The sequence below is a fragment of the Lytechinus variegatus genome, chromosome 3, assembly GCF_018143015.1.
Source record: "Lytechinus variegatus isolate NC3 chromosome 3, Lvar_3.0, whole genome shotgun sequence".
NCBI lineage: Eukaryota > Metazoa > Echinodermata > Echinoidea > Temnopleuroida > Toxopneustidae > Lytechinus > Lytechinus variegatus.
Genome location: NC_054742.1, coordinates 28507727 through 28531191, shown reverse-complemented (window position 1 = coordinate 28531191; position 23465 = coordinate 28507727). Strand labels below are relative to the sequence as shown.

At 35.4% G+C, this 23465-nt stretch overlaps 1 protein-coding gene across 1 annotated transcript; it reads left to right on the top strand.

Annotated features, from left to right (window-relative positions):
• Positions 1–4273: 4273 nt before the first annotated feature.
• LOC121410696 (homeobox protein Hox-A10-like) lies at positions 4274–22140 on the top strand. Its single transcript, XM_041602946.1, has 2 exons — positions 4274–5675; positions 21588–22140. Exons 1-2 carry the CDS (start codon positions 5156–5158, stop codon positions 22097–22099), a joined length of 1032 nt encoding a protein of 343 aa, XP_041458880.1. The 5' UTR covers positions 4274–5155; the 3' UTR covers positions 22100–22140.
• Positions 22141–23465: the final 1325 nt, after the last annotated feature.

The following is a 23465-nucleotide window of genomic DNA, read 5'->3' as shown; positions in this document are numbered from 1 at the left end:
ATGAAATCTGACCGTATACATCTATATTGTTTCAACTATTCACGGTAGCGTAAACTATCAAATTTGTCGTTACAAGGTGTGAAAATTGAATTTTAGAAATGATACTTTTTAGAGATTGATGAAAGCCATAAATGATAAGTCCAAGGTGTATCTTGTTTTCAAGTACAATTTTACAAGTTCAACAACATTTCCCTTGTTCCCACATGACCCATCGATAAAATACAAATAAGGATTAAGTAAATGATACAGAAAGCTTTCATCCGTTGGGGATGAGATTTTTTTCATTTGCTCTAAATGGTTGATTTAACTTAAATTCTAATCGCTTTGCCATGTATTAGATCGATGATATTATGGAAAGAATCAAGTTTATCCGAAAATGTGTCGCATTATTGAATTACTTTTGTATTTTTTATTTGCTCAATGCTCCAATCAACTTCTGTCGTGTCTTTAGCTAATATTCAGCCTGAGGTATCGGCATGGACATCGTTAGGGTATGGTATCCTCGGGACCTCATTAAAAACTGAAAATGGGCCGCTAAAGATCATTTTAATGGCCTCCCTCCTGCAAGGATGTTGACAATAGTTTTAGGTTATTATCAGCACTAAAGACAAAAAATAACGGGTTATAGAATTATATATATCATGTATATTGGTGCTCGTTATTGAACAAGGTTATGGACTTTCTTGAATAGTGGATGGATGGGCCTACATGTATAATATTGTTCCTTCATTGTACCCCATCGGTCAAAATAACTAATATGTTATTATAGGTAAGTTTCTGTATCCAACCCACAAAATGGTCTGAATGAAAATATTTTTATCACAAACATTTTGACCAACACAATTGTTATTTTGACTGATTATAAAAATGGGATTGAATTATTGTTCTCAAGTTGTTAATTTGTTTTAATTATATGTTTTATTACATTTGACATTTTGGAAGACAAAGTAAATTTGTTTTGTCCCCTTGATTTCAGAATAGGAGTTGGGGCCGGAGAAGGGTAAATCTTAGAAGTCTCTTTTATATATTTTTTCATACACCAGCACCGCCCTTTATTCAGACATTAAAAAAGTGTAAAATTGCACATCAATCCACCAGAATAGCTATGAAATCACAAATGAAATAACTTGTTTAATTTTTACATCAAAGTAGAATGAATATTATGTTATTTTGGACTATCGTGTATATTATGTAAGCCGAATTGCAATCATGACACCGCAGCTCAATCATGAAAAGAAATGACAAATTGTGGATACAATATTAGGAAAGTGATAAAGATTTGATTAAGTACATTATTATACAAGTTTTTAACTACATGGATATGATGGTAATAACAATACAGATATGTAAGGCTAGTTTAGTTTTCTCATTTTTATATTGAAAATGTTTCAGTGGGTGTTATTTCCCCTTTTATTCATGTCTTTATTAGATTTCCTCGCAGACATTGCTGATGTAAAATTTCTATAAAAAATAACATCATTTACCTTTATCATGTTTATAACCCTCTTGGTAGTTATCTCATTGGTTAGTTTAAATGGCTGATTTTATAGTAGGACTCTGGTTTTCTGGGAAGGTTAAAGGTAATTGTCTGAAGATGACAATGATAAGGAATTACGCATAAAGTCAATTGGATGGAAAATACATCGAATGGTATATCTTACTCCTGTTAAATAAATATGTTATGATTGCATAGAAATCGTATATGAAAGAGCGAGAGTATATCTTTTTAAATGAATTAAATTAATTCTGCTTTAGTTAAAACTGACATTGAACATGAAGTATTATTTGTCATTTGGGTTTTCAAAAGTCACCTTAAGTATGACCGCTGATTCATTGAACTCTTAACATATCGATGCTTTGAAATAAATTATTGAAATATAATGATAAGTATGATAAGTAAATTAAACCAATGATATCATTATAATTACTAAGAAGGAAAGAGACTGAACAGACTGATAGATAAGAGAGGATATAGCGAGGGATAAAGAGAGAGAGAGAAATGTAAATTTACAAAGAAATGAGAGACTCTCTTGACATGTTGATGTTTCGCAGATGCAAGGCTCCGGAACGAAAAAAAGAAAACATAATTGAGAAGTTTTATGGCGTGTGCAAATTGATAATTAATGATGGTTTGGTATTATATCGCCTTTGGGAATTTCAATTACACATTCAGATCATCGGAGAGAATGTTGCCTTGTCTGTACGAGCAAAATACATCATCGTTTCAAACATGGGAACTCGCATTATGTCTAGTTGACGTCTATGTATGAATCATTTTTCCTATTCTCATAAAACAATGATGGTTGGAGAAAAGAGATCATGAACAACTTGATAGTCATATCAATTAAACACATTACCTGACTGATAATGTCGTTGTTCAGAGAGCTGCTAAGTACTAGGACCAGCTAGCTCTTGCTTGTCGTCACTAGACGGACAAGCTCAGGCGTCGACGACAGACTAGAACAGATGAAGCTATCACCGCAGCGCAAGATTCATTCTTACTTATTCGTGAGGAATTCATGATTCTTGCGTTTGTGTAATGATTCGACATAATAAGAGTACCATGTTCGATTATGATGTCTCTTTCCTTCTCTGTCATCCCAGAGAGTGTGATATTCGTGTTTTGAGAGAAGTCTTCATGAGTTTTGGGTAGTCATTAGTAGAACGTGCCGATCGGAGGATTTGGAACAACATGTAAGACGACAGCGGATATTGGTGATTAAGTTCAACGGGAGACCCATGCTTGGTCATCGGCGAGCTCCCGGCTAGTGTTCATTCCACCTTCGATTCAACGTTTATATACGCACTTGTCTCTGCTGTTTTCTTGAATTGACTCCATGAAATCATATTCAAATTGCTTTTTCAAAATCGAAAGTAACGTTAAAAGTTGCTTCATCATAATAACGCCTACATCTATGAAAATGAATAATGCCAAGTGTTAAAGTAACAATTGTTCCTTATTGAGAACGCAAAATATTACAATGGTTCTTAATATCAACTTACTAATCATTAAAATCAAGCATTTCTGTGCATTTAATTACTATCTTGCTCATTATCAAAGACACATTTGATACTTTCAATCCTGAATTTTAATAGGAAACACTAATCAATCAAATATTTGGGGGAAAAATAAACCTAATCGATCTGTCCATTGGTCAAGAAAATAAACTACATAAACATCGTTACAGCATTAAACAAATATGGCTCAATTATACTTTTTTATCTTGCTGTAGGCAGTTGGGCTGCCCGAAGGGTCACTGTTCCCTCTTGAATTTATAAAATATACTATTTAATTGATTTTTTTCCCTTTTAACTCCCCCCCCCAAAAAATCCACTTAAACTGTGCACCAATTTTTTTTCTTTCATCTTGGAAATGGAAGGGAAAGAGAGAATGGTAAGCCTATATATGCTGGATTATACTTTAATCTCTTATTTACATTGGGTTTTCGAACATTCTACATATTTTGTGTGCCCCCCCCTTCCCTCGAAAAAAAAGTTTGAAAAAATAATGTGCTTTCGACCATGTCTATCCCTTAAGATACAGTGTTTTGCTGAAATCGTATATATTAATTCGATAGAAAGCTCTGTATCAAAATAATCAAGATGTCCTTGTTAAATCAAGTGGTGAAATCGGCGAATGAATTGCTGTATTATAAATTTCAAGATTCATATATCAATGGTAACCTTAAACTATGTAAAATTGTTTTCATATTCATTAAGTATTGGGGTGTTTCCTTACTCATGACAAAGCAGAAATGATTCAACATAAGTATCCAATTTTTAATGTCATGAATGTTAGACTAACAGTGAGCTAGTTATAAAGGAAGAAAAGAAACAGATAGGGATGGAAGGAAAGAAAGCAAAATACACAGAAGATGTTAAACGAAAGCCGGATAGACACAATCGGGATCATTGCCAGAAGAATATATTGTTTAATTGAAATAGCTGGCTAAGTTAGTTACGTCATATACACTCGAATAGAAAGGTTGTGTAATCACCAAGATAAAGAAGTATAGGTTTTCCGATATCACGAACTTTTGATATAAGGTTTCAATGGTTTATCTAATAACATGTCTTGTTAGCATTTACAGGACCGCAATCTCATATCATTTTCTACAGAATGACAAGAATTTCTGGTCCTGTTTTTCATTGGCAACACCATTACAGAATGAACCCTGGCAGTCACGTGACTCTGTTAAAGTTACATACTCTGAAACTCATCGTAAGCGCCATGTATTCGATCAAGGTAAGTGTATACTAACAGGGCGTGATTTATCCACGCAATCTAATCCTACTACCTCGCTCATATCCTTTACAACCTTTAAGCAATATAAATACCTTTTTGAGACTTCACCGGGTATTAGTGTCTCACCCTCTTTTATAAATTGATGATGATCACGATGATCGTTTGTAGATATTGCTTGATGAGAAAGAAGAAACGTTTACAACCGTGCTGTCCTTGAATAAGTTTTTTTTTGGCTCTCGCACGAACGGAGCTTTTGATTGGTCCAAAATTTGGCACGTGGTGTTATGTTTTGACTTTTCACCGTCCCATTCACCAATATCGATTCGGAAATGTTCGTCGTGTGACTAACCAATGATTACCAATCTTGAACAAAGGCCGTCGGATCATAAGATCATTAGAAACTGGAATTATAATAACTTGAAACAGTCAAACTTTAAATCTCTTGAAGAATGATAAAAGTGGTTTTATAGATGATGACCTTTTACCTCGATACTCTTCTGCTACCGCAGGTCATGTTAGTCTGTTGTCTTTACTAGATGATCCCAAAGGCATTGATACCCTGCCTCCCTCCATTCAATATCTTCGCAAGAGGTGTGTGTTGTCAGCTACCGTTTACACCCATATGAGGACGCACTTTATGACAATCGTCAATGTCCTGGGGGAAACGATAATAACGTCGTCTGCCTGAATATATAGATAAACGCAACGAAGATGAGCTATTCTTTTACGCTTATATAGGTTTTTGTGTAATTACCGAAGCATAAGCAAATCGGACGTTTTCGATAACATGGTAGACAAAGCACAAACTCAATAAAAGTGTATTGGAGATTTTGATTGTTACTTAGATTTTGGACAGTGACGATTAACCAGGGGTGGCCAAAGAGTATAGATTATTTCTACTTTTGCCAAATGGAAGGTATACAGGCTCCCCGTGCTTTCCCACATAGCATTGGAACATTTTATGACACGGTTGCCAATGGTCATAACAATGGTTATAACCTTTCTCACGATGGTAGTTATGTTGGTTTAATGAGCAGATTTTCTTACCACAGCAGCACAAACTGTTTGAGAGGCTACCCAAGTCCAGCGGGCAGTACCAGCGGAGGAGGAGTGGGCGTCGTCGACTCGGAGTCCATTTCGGCGGGATGCTGCTCGTCGACAGCGGCTGTAACGCCGGCGAACTGTCCCAACACTGGTGGGCATTCATGGACCTCACCTCCTCCTAATCATGGTGATAAGCCTGCAGGACATTTTCCTTTCTTTTACCAAGAAGTTTTCACGCCGGGTGTTCACCACAGTCCACCGACATCATTAGGTCACCATGTCCTGGCTGCTCATGGAAAACACGGATACTCGAGCGGGTCTGGTAACCCTCATCCCGCCTGCGGGAACGGCGATGAAGACCCGGCAAGACCAGATAGCGACTCAGGTTAGTAACACAAACGAAGGCTGTATGCCTATACCTTTATGTTTTATTGCATTCCTTTTCATTATTAATCAGTTTCAATTTTTCTCTTAATTAAATTAAATGACGAAAACGTAGTCAAATGTGAATTACATTTAAGATTTAGCATCTAACATCATTTTCGTTTCCTCGTTGCGCTCGGATGACTTTCTTTCTCCATTTCTAGTATGTAAAGGGAAATATCTATCTTTTAAACGCAATTTGATATTCATCCTATACCATTTCTATTTCATGGATGATTTTCTTCAATCTAAATTTGTCAGACCTAATGCAATTGTTGATGGTATACAGTCATCAACGGGAAAAAAATATTATGGGTAAACATGAAGTTTTAGACGGTTTTGACATGTATTCCTTTTTCTTACTAATCTACAAGGCAGAATATAACAGAGGAAAAGGACATCACCGAGAACTTTGTAAAATATTTCAAAATTAGTAAAGAAATATGAAAACACCATTAGGGATGTACCTCATATTGGGATTCAGGTGTCATGTATTTTGCTTATACTATTCAATAAAAAAAAACATTTTGATTTGTTATGATTTTCTTTTTAAAGATTTGATGTTTTGAATCCTCACTATAATAAACACAAATCTCAACAAACAGCAAGAAGAACACCTGTGTGTTCTTCGTCGATGATGCCCTATCGTGGGCCATCTTGTGTAGGATATGAAATTTTATACGTATTTATTTGTTTTTTGTTTCAGGTGTGATAAACCTGTCTTACATTTCAGGCACTTTTTTGTGTCAGACACTGCGGGGCACATCATAAACATAAATTTAGCAATAAAAAAAAATCAGATTCTTCTGTTATGAAATTGTGTAACACAATCACCACTATGATGCAAGTTTACTATTCGGCAAAATTCTAAAGAAAATGCAAAAATTAGAGAATATATGATTGTTTCATCTAATGACAATCTCTCTTACGAGGGGATCATACCCAAGGAGATATAATGAAACGAATTGCTAATCAGAATAACATCTCTCTTGTATCTCTTTTGTCACAAAATAATAGATCATATTGATTCATCGATATTTTCTTCAGCAATTACACACATACATAATATACAGTACTTGGTCTTTTTTAATGAGTATAATGAACCTGATACATGCGTGTGTATGCTTTAGTAATAAGGAAATGTAGGTCCTTCGGGTCACATCTCTTGCATCTATAGCCTCTTCCAGTGTCCCCCTGAAGAGCTAGGTTGGGGGAGGAGATGGCTGTTGAATGGTTGAGGAGGAGGAGGAGGAAATACAGTGCTATGTAAATAATTATTATAATATCATGAGAAGAATTGGTATAGGTACTGGTATGAGTGATATTATTCTGTATTTATTACATAGGCTTCACGTTTTAAAGGGATGCTCGGGGCTAAAGATATTTATATCTCAATAAATAGAGAAAAATTCACAAAGCAAAATGCTGAGAATTTGATCAAAATCAGATAAAAAATATTGAAGTTATTGAATTCTAAAAGTTTGCATTATTCCGGTGAAACAGTTCTAAGTATGTCTTCATGAATATTCATTATGTGGGCTGATGGTGTCATATCCCCGCTTGTTCTTTTGAATGTTATAATATGATATTAGGTTTATTCAATTTTTTTTCGACCAAGAACTAAACAATTGTATTGACAACTGATTAAGTGCATTTGTTATATCTTGCTGCAACACATTTCATCACAATGGAGACACATCATCTACACATTTATGAAAAAATGAAACAATTATTATTTCATGTAATAACATAAGAAAAAGGAAAGTTAGGATGTGAAACCATCATCCCACATAATGAATATTCATGAAGACATGCCTATAACTATTTCACCGAAATAATGGAAATTTTTAACATTCAATAGCTTCGTTACTTGTTATCCGATTTTGATGAAATTTTCATCATTTTGCTTTGTGAATTTTACTCTATTTATGTAGATATAAATATATTCAGCCCGGAGTATCCCTAGATATGGATATAGATATGATAGAGAGAAGAGGTGGGAGAGAGGGTGAGATGGGCTGGGAGAGAAAGAGAGAAAGGGGAGACAAATCAGAAAGGGAGAGAAAAAAAGTACTTTGAATATATAGTATTGGAGCATGTGTCCTAACGTGATTGGAGTAACAAAAGTGATCATGGCTTTACTTTTTATAAATTTTGTTTCTCAGATATGTTTGGCATGTTTGGTAAGATCTAACCTACATTAAAAAAACAAATTGGTTAAGGTTCAATGCAAACAAATTTCTTGAATTCATACTACATGTTTTATTCAAAGAACAAATTATTCTCTCGCATAGTATTGGTCATTACAAATCAACTACAACAGCAGCAATGGATTATTGAAACCAAAATCAGATTAAAGGGGAAACGATGGAATGAAATGGATGCAATGTTAGATATGTTAAATTTAACAATTCAAATATAATTGTATGAGTAATTATTTAGCAAAAGGCCACAATACTGCAATAATATATTTTTATTTCAAATACAATTAAACGAGTGTCCTGTATTCGTTACAAAAATACATAGATAAAAGATATTTCCTATCAACCATTGCTTCAGGTCATTATAAAACGAATGGTTAGGTTTTTTTTCTTGATAATATTTATTTTATACCCCACCCCCTTTAAATTGAAGGGAAATCGATTCGCACATGTGTTTTGAGATTTCATTATTCACAGAGCACTGTGAAATATGGAAAATCTTTCATTTTACATGTTTCATCTGACAATAAATTGCAACCTGTTTTAAATTTAGCTTTCTTTAGATTTATTTATTCTTTTCCCGATTTTTTGACTAAATGTTGTTCTATCCCTAACATGTGGCTATGTGTTTATATCCTTTTGACATGGGGGCGTACTATTCCTTCGTCTACTAAAATAGACCATGTTTAATCAGAATGTGATGTGTTATATTTATCGACTTTGGATATTTATTTTCTTTGATATTTATCTGATCCCTTGAATATGCTTAAAATATTCGGGAGTGCTTTTTGACTCTCTGAGCAAACTGACCTTTGAATGCTTATAACCACATTTATCCAAGAAGCGTTACATTCGAATCGGTCATTTATATAGAAAGGAAAAAAATACCGACTCATGAGTATCAATGTATACATTTAAACATATACTGTCCATCGTCGTGATAATCACAGATCAGCTCAGCTTTTGGGTGCAATCACAGTATGATGTTCGTCATTAAGACATACAATTATTATCGATTTTTCTGTACCAACTTCTCATGATGATAATGTTGTTTCTAATTATTAAGACTAACATACCACTGACTTCCTACTTTTGACACAATTGATTGAATAACGATGGCAAAATCGTTATTGTTGAGATTTAAACATGCTTATTTCTTCTTTGCTTGATCAATCACTCGATTCTAATCGGATCAGACCAAAACGGAAAGAGGTTGGATCTCTTTTAATTGAAAATGATTTATAAAATGGGGATTTAAACAAACAGAAAGCTATACCAGTTGTGAATTGTGTGTATTTGGGCAAATATCTTTTGATGTCTCCGCCCAGAAGATATTCTGAACATTCATTTGCTTTTTTAAGTGTTTGCCCTTCCGGGAAAAGATTATCAAGGGGTTCGATGGTTTATAATTTCCCTGTTTTAACATGTTTAAAGCGAATCAAGTAAAGAGAAATGTGCATTTTAAATTACAATACTGCAAGAAGTGTATTTTTAAGAAAGCGACAATAACAACAATAAGAAAATGACGTCTGTTAAAAAGATTTATTTCACTTAAATTTAGATTAATATTAATTAGTTTTCAGACAGACATTTTTTTAAAGATATTTCCCTAGTACATTAATGTATTATAATACAGGAAACCATTAGAGGGCAGATGCACTATGGATGACAATATTGTTTGATATCACAATTAAAACAAAATAAACAATGGTATTAGAGTGTAGAAACTTAATGGAAATGACGGGGCATGCTAAAGACAAAGACACTATTGCTCATGGTGCCGGTAAGGTTTGTCCCCCTTCACCATGCTCTCGGTATTCAAATGGCAATTTTCTAAAAACACGTAAACTTTATAATGCAAAAGAAAAAAGAAAGCATCAAACCAGCGGAGTATACACCAATGACAATATATGTAACTTAACACCCCCTTGATAGCCAGGTACTGGGGACTCTCAGTCAAACGGGGAACAGGGGAGGGGGGGGGCTACTCCAATCCCGTGCTCTGCTGTTGGAGAATTTCCTACCAACCTCCAAAACAAGAAGCTCAAGTGTGTGATTTTTATTTTCATTTCAGAAGGACAACCGACTGAGAAACAATCAATCAGATAAAATCACTGACAAAACGTTTCATGATACCCTCCCCCCCTGTTAATCTACAAAGTCTGCTTTGGTAAAGATGCATTGACACAAATTGTGTGTATTCTGATCATGTTAATATTCTGATTTAACTTATTAAACACAATCATGACAATAGGTCGTTTCATTACAAGTTTATCCTAAACTGTTATATTGGTTGTAATTTTCCCCCGAAACATATATTTTACGATATAAACGCAAGTATTTCTTTTTTAATTTACATGACGAGGATTAAATATTGGTCATTCTAGTGCAAGCTCTAGAAATTATGTACAATTTTATAATGACATTGTAATGTTGTACCAAATCGTCTGTTACAAGTTGCTCAACAATTCCTTTGCGAATAAAATGAATAAATATTAGGTTTGAGAAAAATACTGCTTAGAAATTAACGAAACGGTACATATAAGGGTTATTTCAACATCTAAAATGAAAATGATAATATTCATTAACGAATTTTAGCATCATTTAAACTTTATCATGGGTTGTATTCCTTAAAAAGTGGCCATTTGAACACTGATAATCGAATTTACATGTAAGGGGTCTATTTTTCTTTTGAAACGTCGAATACCAATGTAATGACCACACACTTTTTGGTGAATTAACCCAAACTTAAAACTCGGAGGGTTTGGAAAACGTTTTTATATTTTGGATTGCTGTTGATTTGGTAAGTGTCAAGTGATAGAGCATGATGAAAATTATATTAGTTCTGAGAAAGATCTGATATCATTAATACCACATGATTTGGCTTTGTCCGTATGTTTCACTAAACTATACTTTTTGACGAAATGGACTATGAACAGATGAAGAATATCAAAAATTGTTTTACAGTTAGCTGTGTTCAGATAATAGTTTTGTTGTCTATTCACTCGTGTCCATTAAATAATTGACAAGATAAACTTCCAATTATGGAAACTTAAAATCATAATGTCTCTACCATCATTCAAATCATATTCATATCAAATTGAATATGTCTAAATGGTTAGATGACTCTCATGACAGATTGAATTCACACAGATTGAATAATGAAATTAACGAACCATTCGTTCTGAGATCTGGACTCATAAATTGGGACATAGGGCTATCAATCATTGCATTGACTAATAAAACAAAAATGATACATCAACTTTTGAAGTTGGGCTACTATCAAGAAAAGTTGTATTAAAGCATCCTATATCATCTAAGATGGTTAAGTACTGTTATGACTGTCATAATTGATATCCGCAAGGTGAAATAAATATTCATAGATAATGAAATAGCATTCGAATAGTATATGTAGTTTGAAAAAATAAAATAGTTTAAAGGGTCGTTAATTCGCTAAAATTATTTAGGAAAAGACCAATGAATGTAAATCAGTTATTTCATATTCTTATCTTGAACAAAAGTGAAAATTATCATCGCTCATACACCATTCCCCCACTCATGGCACAAGAAACTTTTAGATTGATAATTATTGTTCAACATTTATTATGGTCGTGAATTTTTTCCATTCTGCATGTTCGAGATGCTATCGAATGGGACACTGTTATCAATTCTGAAGAGAACTATTTTTTATTACCCCTCCGATAATTGTATATCATGTGTTCATTTTTATGGTATGGAATAAATATCATATATTCATTTGATATTTATGACAAGGTAAATTTACTTTTAAATAGATAGGTTGACATGGATAATGTAACTCTGAGGAATGAAGAGTTCGCAAATCAGCAAATGGAGGAAACGGAACTGCATATAGGCCTACATATTGACATAGATATTAGTACAAGTGCAAATAAAGGTTACGAACTTGCGTACCAAAACACGGAAGGCATGTGAGTTGCTACCAACCTTCAAGAGAAAAACGAATCAGTAAAAATGAAAATGAATAGGTACACCATGATAATAACTAATTAGTCTGCCGTGTAAACCCTTCACTCGAGTTATGGGTCTGAATGTGCAGCCTATCATTCATTGTGTACCGACAGCTAGTTTTGTATGTGCTGGTCTTTGCGCGGAGACCCATTTGTTGATCAAAGTTTCAATCGGGGTATGTGCTTGTAGACTAATAACTGATCGATGTTGTGATAACGGACAATAAGAAAAAGATAGGGCGGTGTACCCATCCCTGTTTGATGATGCTATATCTTTGTCTTATCATGCTCATTGGAGTTATACTAACTCATCGGAGTTAGTAGTCTTGCTCCAGTTACACCAATAAAACCGACTCTAGACCGATTGCATGTCATCGGAAATAAGAAGATAGCTGTCGTCGGTCTAAAGTCGAGATGCCGTGGCCGAGTTGGCGACTGACTCTAATGTGGGAAGTCCGAGGTTCGATCCCCGGCCACGGCACCTATAGGGGAAGGCGGTGTAAGTTGAGCATAGGGGCAAGTTGAGCCACCAGCCCCAGGCAAATAATGAATGAGTCAGACATTGTGGTGGTGGCATGTATTGATGACCCATAGCATAACCCCTAACCCCACCACATTGTTTCCAACTTTGAAACAAAAAGTAGTTTTTTAGAGGGAAAAATATGAATTTCAGCCAAAAAAGTAAAAAAGAGTGTGAAATAGATAAGTGCTTTATAAACACACACGTCTTTAAATATAATAAAGACATGATAACAACATTATTAGTCCAGGTATGGATCTTCATTCTTGTCACAACCTTTTATATGATGGATGCATAATAAATGTGTGGATACAAAATTATTGCACTAAGTTCGGACTGGGGTAAGTTGAGCCAAACAGCATGGGGCAAGTTGAGCCATGGTAATTCCTATGGTAATGTATATTAAAAAACAAACAAATCATAAAAATTGATTGAAATGCAGGCTGAAAGAAGCAAATTTACATGACTGCTCTTTTCCTTTTACAGGATGTTAGTATTGATAGAGAATTAGCAAGTGAAAAGTCTTTAAACAAAAAATTGACATGCTGGTTCTCCCCCATACATTTTGTAAATAATTTTTGTGGCTCAACTTACCCCAGAAGGTGGCTCAAACTTACCCCATATATGGGGCAAGTTGAGCCATTTGACATCGTTTTTTTCAAAGGTCACGATGACTTTCAGTGTGGGGATAGAAAGTTATATATAGGTGGAAAATATTTCAGAAGAATTAAATTTCAAGGCAAGGTACTTATTTCGACAAGATTATTAATCATATCAATTCTAACATGCAAAAAGCAAAAACTGTCACAACTTACCCCGCCTTCCCCTATGCCTGTGAGCAAGGCATTTAATCGGCAATGCATCCTGCATTCAAATAAATGAAAATGCTGCATTCTTGGTAACTAGGTGTGCTCTCTTTTGTTAAATAGAGTCGATTTCGTTGGTGTAACAGTGGTACCGAGGTGGGATTTTATTTAAAGGTCAAGTCCACCTCAGAAAAATGTTGTATTGAATCAATAGAGAAAAATCAAACAAGCACAATGCTGAAAATTTCATCAAAATCGGATGTAAAAAAAAGAAAGTTATGACATTTCAAAGTTTCGCTTATTTTTAACAAAATAGTTATATGAACGAGCCAGTAAGTATGCAAATGAGAGAGTCGATGATGTAACTTACTCACTATTTCTTTTATATTTTATTTTTTTAATTATACAATATTTCAATTTTTACGAATTTGACAAGGGAGGAATGAAACTTCATTTCACATGACAATGATGAGAAAATATAAATATTTCATATTTCATAAAATAAAATACAAAAGAAATAGTGAGTGGTGTCATCAGATCCTCATTTGCATACCGACCGAGATGTGCATATAACTGTTTTGTGTAATGAAGCGAAACTTTAAAATGTCATAACTTTTTTTTCTCTTTTTACTCAAATCAAGTTTTTTGTTGGGATGGACTTGTCCTTTAATATCACAACATCATTTACCCTTGTGTGAAGTAAAGGGGCTCAGCAGAAGTACCCTAATTCTACACCTGTTTAACCCAAGCAACAGCACCTTGTGGAGTTGGTATAGAGGGGAAAGTTTATCATGCCACTCAGTGGGAAAGGAATATCCATCATACACACTTTCAATTTATTGGGAAAGCAGCTTAGATGATGACAGTTAATGTTCATTGAAAATGTGCAAAACCTTGAAACATGACAGAATAGAATGACATTTTAGACGTGGAAAGATTTTTTATTATTTACTTTACTGCATTTTTATGCACCGTGTTTCGGTTTTGATCTAAGGATATAAGGGTATTACCTAAATTGCACAGAAAGTCATTAAATTTATATTCGGATTAAAGAAATTGGCATTGTTTAAACATTGGTAATTCCAATTTCCCCCAATGTTAGAGATCTATGGCAGTGGTGACGGACATAGACGTTCGACGGGTGAGATATTAACACAATTAGTCTGTCTTATCACGCAAAATCAAAATCTACTGGACAGATAAAGAATGCAGTGGAAAGAGCGTCTTGTCAAAGCGGTGGGATTCGAGCACACAACCCTATATACGAAGAGAAACTCAAATTACTACCCAATGACACTTCTAGCTATTTTGTCTTAAGATAGTTTCGGAAAACTACTTGATTTAGTATAGTGCAAATTGGACGACCGGTATAATTACCTACACCGTGAAAAAAAAGAGTAGATTTACGTTGGTCATTGTTTTGTTGGGTAATATATACGTTGGTTATTGTTTTGTTGGGCATTATGTGCCCAATACTTAGGCAAATTTTTACTCTGCCGCTGCCAAAATACAGATGTCCAATTGTTGGGCTAGTAATTGCCCTGCTGAGTGGTAAATGTTGCGAAACTTTACGATCACGAGTTGCGCTTGCAGCATGCTACACACGGTCGATAAGATATGGAGGAGCTTCTAGATGACTGGGGGCTGGGGAGCCTCGCTGAATCTTTCATAGATGAGTTGCTTAAACGTTTTTTTAATTTTTTTTATTTTGGACTTTACGTTAAGCATAATTTGTAAGGAATTTGTCAGAATAGGCCTACATACAAGTCATGACATATATCTGACGCTGTTTTGTTTTTGCTTCACTCACTTGAGATATGCACTTGCACTTGTATGCAGCGTTATTGTGCATGCAAAGCACTTTCGGATAAGGTCTCCGGATCGACACGGACCAGGTACACGAAGTGAGTGTAGGCCTTGCCCAGATGTTGGGTTAATAACTTTATTAAAAAGTTGGGCAAATTAATGTCCCCAAAATGTAGTTCAAAATATTACCCAACAGTTGGGCACATTAATGCCCCAACAACGTTGGGTAAAATATTGCCCAGTAGTTGGTAGGGTTGACTATCGGCCCAACGTTGGGCAAAATATTGGGTAAAATATTGCCCAATTTTTTCACAGTGTATAACGCGATTAACATATCGGTACATAATATAATTGCTATTTAAAAAAAGCTATATCATTATTATTATTACTATTATTACTGTTATTATTATTACTACTACTATCATTATTATTATTATTATCATTATCCTTATTGTCATTATTATTATTGTTGTTGTTATTATTAATCAATACCAAAGGCTATCTTGGTAGTCCGAGATATCAAACCGTCTGTACAGTATATGCGATTTTCGAGAAACACTATGCCTGATTTCAATGATTTTTCTAACTTTCAAATCATGATCAAAGAGTGACTGAAAATCACGTTGTGTTAGAGTTTTTTAAGTTTTTGTAACTGGCCACAGAAATGTTAGATTTCATTGTGGTATATGCATGCATAATATGCTAAACGACTTGCATACTGAAGCGGTATTTTAGTGCATTTTTAGAATGATATATCATTTAAAAACTGCAAATCTATGATGAGCATCCAATCCCTGCTTTTCTAAGTTTACTCTCGTGATTCCTATATTCCTATAATTGGGGTAGGTGACCGTAGACTTTGCAAACCCGGTTCATTGCCTATAATTTTATTCTATGAACTGCACTTATGGACTAAAAAAAAAGGATTAGGGAATCCTTCCTCTTTTTAATTTTCTTTTTATTCAATACAGCAGGGGTTCTTAAACTACGGCCCGCGAGACTCTGCTGGTTTTGTTTTTAATCACTTTTAAGTCACATTAAGAAACATAGCTCAATATGATTACATTGTGTATCCATGTAGACCTAATAAAAGTAATGGCAGCCATTGACTTTTAAACAAAGTTTAGTGGAGTCTTTTCTGTCTGTTCGATCGGCGCTGTTCTCACCATGTTTGGATCTACATACAGCTGTGCGAAAGTGCATTTTCCACAATGTACATTTTGAAAGAACTGACTCATACCGAGTTACCTTGACGGGGGCCGCGGAACGGTTTCAAAGTTGGGGTGGGGGCTGGCCACGCAAAAAAATCACAATCATATGATAATTTTTAGATGCATTTTTAACAAAGTACTACAATTTTGTAATCATTAATATTGACTTCCGCTGTGTTTCGAAAGCTTTTCCAATTTTGCCTGCGTTACTATATGAAACTTTTATAAATTAGTTGGATTAAATGGTCCCAAAATAAGGGCCAGATTTCACAAGAGAGCATCTAGGACCCCGACCGCAAGGATCTTTGCGCTTCGCGCATATTTTTTCCACTTCACCCTGGCCCTTTTAGGTTTACTTGGAGTCTCATCTGGCCCTTCAAAGAAAAAAGTTTGAGAACCCCTGCAATACAGGATTCTCCTGTATTACTAACATATCATTTTTTAATGGTTCTTTAAGAAGATATGATTCTTTTATTAGATTTAGCGCCCTCTGTCGGAATGTTGATAAAATTATTCTTTCAACGGCTCATCATTGCACATATGTATAATTATGTATTGTACATGTATTGTTAAGTAATGTATTCTATAATTTAAGCCTCATCCCATACTTAACAGGTTGTTTTCAAAACAAATATAGATATCCATGAGTAGGCCGATATACGCATAATCATGGAGAAATAATCGAAGAATCAGCTATTAGCTGGTATAGCGCCAAGCTGGTATATGAGTTAATCAGGCTTAGGGCTGACCTTACATAGACGACAGAAATTACTCTTGTGTCTTTTTTTTATCAAACTGGGAACAATGGCATGAGAAAATCGATTGTGCAATATACTCATTAATTCTTTTGTATTCATCATATTAATTATCAAATAATTCTTTCTTTTTAAGAAATGATCATAAAGTAGCTCATGAATTAACGGCTGTAAAATAGGTGACACGACATTTGCCCCTGCGACAATATTGCTCCGGGCTTGATTTCGTCTCGGATGTAGGTTTAGGGTTGCAATGTGATTTTATGCTAGGTTAAAGCCTGTGTATAGCTTTGGTAAAGGATCAATAATGTGATTGATAATCGAATATCATCTAATATGACAGTCTTACTGAAGCGTAGAGACCGTGAAATATTTTTCCAACTGCACTTCTCTGAGAAAATTTCAAATATTCAAATTTTGGATATATAGCGCCCTTTCTCGGCGAGAAAGAACATATCTTGAAAGTTTCAGCCCATTCCATGATTTGGAATAGGATTTCATTGAAAGACAAAAACACACAGATATTTTAATTTGATCGGGTGACCCGATCAAGTTAAATTTCCATGTAAAATCGCAAAATTTATCCTGTAAAACACATTTTCATTTCATATCCTCCACATCATAACTGTTATAGGGCATATCCATTCATATTAGCTAGCAATGAATTGGAATAGTGATAGGTGCATTTTGGTGGATTTACCAAAACTATACACAAGCTTTAAGGCATGGAGCTAGTAGCTCCATGGTAAAGCATAAGGTATAGTGTTGAACCCAGGGTAAGTGTGTGGTATTTAGAGCTGAGCAATTATAACATAAAACAGATATGACAAAATAAAACAGATATGACATTTTGGAGTTTAGCTTCATTATGGGGAATATGTAAATGACGGAGTACATGCATAATTTTTTTATGAAATCATAATTATTAAAAATTTCATATTATTCTTATCTTAAATCAGTTTTTAATGATGTGTATTTAATTGTTTTGCTTCTTATGCAATTTCCCCCTCATTTTTTTAACTTGGAGGGCTAGGCCTAGGAATTAAAACTCCTTAAACAGTCCCTTATGAAACTTGATTTTCTGCTATCATAATTATTAATAAACCTATTATAGTGATAATACATATTAAAAAGCTGTATATATGTAGAATCATTACACTGTGATCAGATGATCGCGACGATTACATCTGATACTGATCTAATCAAACAACCTATATACAATTAATGACCCCTCCCCCTATATTTGGAGCATGGTACAAAAATCATGACACGTTTATGATTATTGTAATATTATTTTACGATGCATGATCACTCCAGCGTCACCTGAGTTATCATTGTGACATGATGTGATGAACAAAATGTGTAATGCTTTGGCTATACCAGATAGGGCATAGATAAGACATGTGGACATCATTTTAGTGTCACAAAACTGGACACTGTTTCATAAAACTTGTCATCAATTGCAAAAGCTGAAACTATACAGGAAATATCAGATGACATGATTTAGGTAGCACACTTTGTTCAAAACCGAATCATAGAGATCACTGCATTTGTACACATACATTCACTCTTTAATTATTGAGCCTAGTTTGTTGGTAGAGACTTATGATGGTTTCAATTAGATGGAAACGAATGAAGAGATTATATAGTGAGATGCTTGTAGCGTTTAATTTTCATGGGATTTAAAGTCATTAAATATTTATTTGAATTTGATTTAATCCAATAAGTCAAAAATGCGATGAGTTTTTGGCAATTTTGTCGTTTCTCAAGTCGTCTCACGTGTTTTATCACATATATTATTATGTTGTGTTATTAATCGAAAAATTAGTTTTGATTTGTATTACAGCCTTGAGACAAATAATTTTAATCAAATCTTCACTAAAAAAATATTCTGTTGTAATGGTATTATAATTTTGCGAAAAACACACATAGTTATAATACTGGCAAAAAATGGCACTTGGTGGATAAATACAAACAAATTGATTATCTTTGGTTAGAGGCATTCCACATCAAAGTTTTAATCATATTTTTTCAGAGTTTTTAAGTCAATTCTAATTTTTCAAATCTGCCAAAAATTACTAAGTTTGACTAAAAGTAAAAAAAAGAGTGCTTCAATTGTGTAACAACACACATAAACGTGTGTATATCCTACACAAGCAGGTGGATGAGGTAACCCTTTGGAATAGTAGGGCTTACTCGCACCCCACTCCTCAATATCGTATCATAAATTATATTAAAGTAAGAAAGGTCATTTTCGACCACTTGCTCTTAACCTTCTCCTAATTAAGTAATGTCTGCAAATCACAGGTAATGGAAATCGGCTGTCTGCAGCATACACGTATTTTCATGGGGAATCCCCTAGCATGTGATGTGGCTTGCAGGCAGTTTAATGTTTTCAATGAAATTGTTGCTTCATCGGTCGGTGGATTGGTCAGACATCCACATCTCCGGTAGCCTGTACCCTTCAATCTCAAGGGAGTGGTCTCAGGAGAGGTGTCAAGATGAATCCCAGTTTGAATAAGAGGGGTGTCGCATTACCCCTAATGTCGGGTAAAACTCCTGAACAGTTTCATCACTAATCATTGTTGACATCATCCCCATCCTTTCACTGACGACCATGGTGGATAATTAATCGTGACATATAATTTCATGCTTCTATTTTCTGCGTTAATTGGACGACTTGGGGTCGATTGACCTGAGAGAACGGATTTGACAAATAAGGTGGTTGACCTATTAAATTTCCCCAAATTGCACGGTCCAATTCCCTTTGTAATATACACCGACGTCTGGTTTCATTGCAGGTTAATCAAAAATATAAATGGTGATCAAAACTTGTCAATGTAGCTTTTATCTGACTTCCTTTGTAAGCGTTGGTGACAAAATTTGTTTAGGTGGAAGAACTCACGTGTCAGTCTGCGGCTTACATGACAGGGAGCTTTTCGGTAAACTATCAATTTATTGATGATTTTATAAACTTAATCGTTGAAGCTTAAAAATGTATGGGTTTCTTTTAGGTCGATACATTGGACAAAGTAATGTAAAAAAATTACATTATTCATAGCCAAATATAGTACTTCATTCCAGGCACTTTGGTCAAATACCCCTTGCCCACTTCCAGCCCGTTTTTCATCGTTCACGACTGGTAAAGTTTAGAAAACGGGGATAATATTGAACTACACTAACCAATAAAAAACAAAAGCAACAAAAAAAATCCTGATCATCCGATATTTCAACATTGTAAAGACTATTAAGTGATGATCCTTTATGAAATTTTCAATTTGTCCATTAATGAGACTGAATTACCGTAGTAATGTTTTCATTTTTCTCACTAAATTAAATAATTTCAAGACCCATCTTACCTACATGTATTTAGTCGTATCCGGACATCTACCCCCTGGACATCTACCCCCCGGACATCCACCCCCCGGACTTCCACCCCCGGACATCCACCCCCTTAGGACAAGTACCCCCTAGGACAAGTACCCTCTAGGACATCCACCCCCCGGACATCCACCCCCCGGACATCTACCCCCGGACATCCACCCCCGGACATCCACCCCCCGGACATCCACCCCCCGGACATCTACCCCCGGACATCCACCCCCCGGACATCCACCCCCTTAGGACAAGTACCCTCTAGGACATCTACCCCCCGGACATCTACCCCAGAGACATCCACCCCCCGGACATCTACCCCCTGTCATTTTTTTGTCAAAATTGCTCGTTCGTTATGATCGCTCACAGACGAGCAAAAATATATATCTTATCAATTCAAAATCAATTTAAAGATGAGGGGGTAGATGTCCGGGGGGTAGATTTCCTAGGGGGTACTTGTCCTAAGGGGGTGGATGTCCGGGGGGTGGATGTCCAGGGGGTAGATGTCCGGGGGGTAGATGTCCGGGGGGTAGATGTCGGGGGGTGGATGTCCTAGAGGGTACTTGTCCTAGGGGTACTTGTCCTAAGGGGGTGGATGTCCGGGGGGTAGATGTCCGGGGGTGGATGTCCGGGGGGTAGATGTCCAGGGGGTAGATGTCCTAGAATCGTATTTAGTTATCGGAAAGTACAAAAATGGCACATTTCCAAAGAGGTGCATCCTTTCCACAATAATAAGATTGAATTTTATGATATTCAATTTTTCGTTCAGTTCATCTGAATTCAAATTTTTGAATTATATAGTCACTTAGGAAGGCCTTAACTACCAAGCACACCTGTCTTTTATTTGCACCTAAAACTACTCATTACTCACAGAATATGTTTTATTAATTAGTGATTTCCAGTATGGAAAATGTCTTTGTGTAGAATACACACAGTCTTGAACAGGCCTACCCTGTAGTATAAAATAAAAATACAAACAAACAAATGAATAAATAAACAAATAGATAAATGGTGATTTTATGTGAGAGCAAACATAAATACCTTTTTTAAGAGTGCAGTCTAACACATTGTTATTGAAAAGTTGGATGCAAGTAATAATGATCAATAAATATGATTATCTATTAAGGTACCATATTATATACCCTAAAATGTCATCAAACATATGTAATTAATTGATTATCCTTCTTGTTTGTTTGATTGATAAACTTTAGATCAGAGCGTGGGTCACCAGACTGTATCCGCCAGCTACACCTGGATGGCGCCACCACCCAACGTCCGAACACGTAAGAAACGAAAACCCTATACAAAGTTCCAGACCTTCGAGTTGGAGAAGGAGTTCCTCTACAACATGTACCTCACACGGGACCGACGTTCCCACATCTCAAGAGCACTGAGCCTCACCGAGAGACAGGTCAAGATCTGGTTTCAGAACAGGAGGATGAAACTGAAGAAGATGCGGGCAAGGGAGGATAACGAGAGGAAACATCAGACGCACCATCCCTCCGGACAGCATCATCACCACCACCATCTAGAGTCGAAAGGTGGCGACCATTGCACGATCGCAGGCAGTGGCGCCACCGAGCTGATACACAAACCCAACGCTATCCACCATGCCTATGTGGGCGGTGGCGGCGGTGGCGGTGGAGGCACACACGAATCGAACCCGTTGATCGAATTACAGCAGCATAGTGCTTTACAACATCATGTCATTACAGCTATCTAATCATTGAACGGAATGGAAGTGAATCGAAGATGGACCACAGCTGAGAAAAAAAATAAATAAAAACCTGAGACCAAAAATAGTGACAAATTGAAAATACAGATTTCCAACAGTATGCTACAGTCAGACCTACGAAAGTGACTCAAGACCTACCAAAGCTATGCTTTATTTCTATCGATAGATTTGGGGTTGCTTTATCTGTGTGACTGGGCATTGAAGTGCTTGTTAGTTATTTTCACCACACTGCAAAAACTACGGTGTTGATTTAACACCACCCCAGAATTTATATAGGCCTATGTCCACACCAGAGAAGTTTGAAACAACACCAGTTTCGTTTTGGTCTAACATCAGAAAGGTGTTTATACAACACAAATTAGTATTAAAACAGCATCGGTTTGATTCGAAACTGGTGTTGTTTCAATACTTCTCTGGTGTGGACATATATAGATTCTGGGCTGGTGTTGAATCAACACCGGAGTTTTTGCAGTGCATCGTTTACGAAAGATCATTGACCAAACTGAATTTGATTTAATTGAAACTATCCATTTTTTAATACACAACTAACACACTCAGACTCTATTCTATCCATGCTGGTGGATGGAGTATAAGTTTTATTTGAATGCCTGTTTAGAATTGTCTGAATGAATGCGTATTAAGAATACACAGAAAATCGATTTTCTTTCACTCAACGATTTAGGGTAGTTGGCGGAAATTCAATAAAAGAATTTAATTCTTACTTTACTTTCGCCGTTCTCATTTTACGCACAACAAAATCAACATGTTTGGCATTTACAGCAGATAACTGTACGCATTTGTTATGTTTATGTATGATTATGCTTATAGTTTAAAGTTGATTTCTTTTTCTAGGAATGGTCAAGTAGTAACTCCTTGGTATGGTTTAACAAAGCATTCTAAAGTGTTGATAACGACATGTAGTCTTTTAAAGGGATGGCCCAGGCTGGAGATATTTATATCTCAATAAATATAGTAAAATTCACAAAGCAAAATGCTGAAAATTTGATCATCAAAATCGGATGACAAATAATAAAGTTATTGAATTTTAAAGATTTGCATTATTCCGGTGAAACAGTTTTAGACATGTCTTTATGAATATTCATTAGGTGGGCTGATAATGTCATAGCCCCACTTGTTCTTTTGTATTTTGTTATTATGAAATTAGGTTTATTCAAAAAATTTTTTACCAAGAACTAAAACAATTGGATTGACAACTAATTAAGTGCATTAGTTTTGTATTGACGCAACTTATTTCATAATAATGGACACACATCATTTACACATGTATGAACAAAAATTATCAATTCATTTATAATTTCATGTAATAACATAAGAAAAGGGAAAGTGGGGATGT

What these genes read in the sequence shown, in the direction of transcription:
- LOC121410696 (XM_041602946.1), top strand. Translation starts at nt 5,156, where the DNA reads ATGGAAGGTATACAGGCTCCCCGTGCTTTCCCACATAGCATTGGAACA. An exon ending in AAGACCAGATAGCGACTCAG is followed by an intron (nt 5,676 to 21,587) that starts GTTAGTAACACA and finishes GATAAACTTTAG; the next exon opens with ATCAGAGCGTGGGTCACCAG.